This window comes from Cebus imitator, unplaced genomic scaffold, assembly GCF_001604975.1.
Source record: "Cebus imitator isolate Cc_AM_T3 unplaced genomic scaffold, Cebus_imitator-1.0 Scaffold340, whole genome shotgun sequence".
Lineage (NCBI taxonomy): Eukaryota > Metazoa > Chordata > Mammalia > Primates > Cebidae > Cebus > Cebus imitator.
This window is the reverse complement of record NW_016107655.1, coordinates 597,870-600,437: the sequence shown is the minus strand read 5'-3', so window position 1 is coordinate 600,437 and position 2,568 is coordinate 597,870. Positions and strand designations below refer to the sequence as shown.

Below are 2,568 nucleotides of genomic sequence, written 5' to 3'. Positions count from 1 at the left end.
AAAAAAAAAAAAAAAAAAAAAAAAAAAAAAAAAAAAAAAAAAAAAAAAAAAAAAAAAAAAAAAAAAGGCAGGATCTATCTTAAAAAAAAAAAGATAGTCATCTATACTTCAGCTTCTACTACTGATTAACAAACAGGGACTCAGCATCGTAAGTAGCTTCTGGTATACCCCATAATTTACTTACATGTAATTCTGAATTTCAAAACAAAAACATGCAATGAATTCCAAACTGAAGTTTGGATTATAAACAGCTAAGCATGCCTGGCGTGGTGGCTCAAGCCTGTAATCCCAGCACTTTGGGAGGCCGAGGCAGGTGGATCACGAAGCGGGTGGATCATGAGGTCAAGAGATCGAGACCATCCTGGTCAACATGGTAAAATCCCGTCTCTACTAAAAATACAAAAAATTAGCTGGGCATGGTGGTGCGTGCTACTCCCAGCTACTCAGGAGGCTGAGGCAGGAGAATTGCCTGAACCCAGGAGGCGGAGGTTGCGGTGAGCCGAGATCGCGCCATTGCACTCCAGCCTGGGTAACAAGAGTGAAACTCCGTCTCAAAAAAAAAATATGAATAAATAAACAGCTAAGCAAAGGATAAAAGAGTCTTATAAAGTAAAAGATTTTAAATTACTTTTCCATTTTTTTTTCTCCTTTTTGTGCAGAATGAGGTCTCACTATGTTGCCCAGGCAGTTCTCAAACTCCTAGGCTCAAAAGCTATTCTCCTGGCTCTGCCTCCCTAAAGTGCTGGGATTATAGGTGTGAGCCACTGTGCCAGACTTAAATTACTTTTTCAAAGAAAGCTTAGAAACTTTGTGGTAAGACAGTAGTATCAATAAAAGTAACAACTGTAATCACCATTTACTGAACAGTCCTAAGCCATCCATTGTGTGTAAAGCATTTTACATAAATTATCTCAACAGATCCGCACCCACCTCATTTTGGAAAGCAGCAAACTGGGATTCAAGCTGAGTTATCTTTGATACCAAAACCTGCACTCTTATACTCTTCCTCCCAGAGGACTTGAATGAAATTTCAAAATGAGGTATAAAAGCCTTTGCTTTCCTTTGAATGGTCATGTCCTTTTTAAAATGTGTGTGTGTGTTTTAAAAAAACAGTACTTACCAATCTACTAAATCCTCCATAAAGTATACAAAATCCTCCTTGATAATCTGAGAGATCTACAAATCCTTCAATATTTCTATAGTCATAGGAACAGAGTACTCTGTTGGTTGCAGGATTAATTTGGTCAAAGCCTCCAGGAGTTACTTCCAAAATTACAGGTTTTCTTGAGTCACTCCAGTGATGCTTATAGCAGTTGTATCTCTAGAGACAGAAACAGTATTACTTTCATATTCATAAAACTATATAAAATTTATCAGTCACTATTGAAACAAGCAAAAATCTAATCATCATAAATATTTAGAGCTATTATCCAAATTGTTAAAAATATGATTAATTTTAGCTGTCTGGAGGTGTTTAAGAATGTTCACACTAACGGAAGACAGTACATTCTTTTTTAATTGGCAAAGGTTTTGGATTACAGTATTTTTGTGATGCTATTTTAAGCAAGTCTATGTAAATTTATAAAAAGAAAAGGAAATCATACATAGAAATGTATTCTGAAAGTTTTATTGGAAAAAAGATCCACTTTCTCTGATGGATTCTTTAAATCCAAGTTCAATACTGAGCGAAGTCACATTTCAGGGAAGCTGCAATATTCAATTTAAACAACCTGAGCCGGCTCAGTATATAAATGTATATTTTATTTCCACATACCAAAAAAAGCTGAAGCCTACATTTGAACTAACACTTTTCTAATCACACAATTAAAAAGTTATCTTCAAGAGTTTCATCATATTAGCAAGTAAAATTCCATTTAGATAACATTACTTCACAAATTAAAGTAACTAAGTATCAGAAATGATTAGAACAGTCAGTATCCATTTACTATCCAGTTTCAGTCTTTAAAAAGAAAAAAGGTTTAATCAAGGCTGCTAAGCAAAATGATGTGATACAGAAGAAAATAAATTTCAAACAAAAGAAAATTAAAGCAGAGAGAAAATAAGGATAACAAAGTTTCTGATGTGAAATGAGTATCCTCTCCCCCACCCAAACACCACAAAGTTTTCTAATCATCTATATGAAGTGGGATACATAGTCAATTCCAATTTTTAAGGTAAAAATCAATTGGTTGCTCTAGAGCACAACTATTTCTAACACTGAAATAAGAAATTATCTTGTAGGTTTTCAGAAAAGAGAGTGAGGCACTAAGTAATGAACACCTCCACTAATATCCCAACACTAAAGTCAGCAATGACATTCACAGGACATCAAGTCTACTCAACATTACTGATCTATGCATCACATAGTCCCATAGAAGTAATTATGCAGGCAGACAAAGGGCCTGCATTAACCAAAGAATACAGAACCTTGATTCTGAACTAAAAGATCAATCATTTGGGAGGCCGAGGCGGGTGGATCACAAGGTCAAGAGATCGAGACCATCCTGGTCAACAAGGTGAAACCCCGTCTCTACTAAAAATACAAAAAATTAGCTGGGCATGGTGGCG

At 35.4% G+C, this 2,568-nt stretch overlaps 1 protein-coding gene across 3 annotated transcripts in view; it reads right to left on the bottom strand.

The window, feature by feature from the left end:
- DNAJC13 (DnaJ heat shock protein family (Hsp40) member C13) overlaps positions 1 to 2,568 on the bottom strand; it is a 123,502-nt gene that overhangs the window by 87,989 nt on the left and 32,945 nt on the right. For all 3 annotated transcript variants that reach the window (XR_001818295.2, XM_017505696.2, XM_017505697.2), the window contains exon 6: positions 1,121 to 1,321. Coding sequence is in view for 2 of the 3 variants with exons in the window: in XM_017505696.2 (XP_017361185.1) it covers positions 1,121 to 1,321 (201 nt within the window). In the remaining variant the exon portion in view is untranslated. The remainder of the gene's footprint in view (positions 1 to 1,120; positions 1,322 to 2,568) is intronic.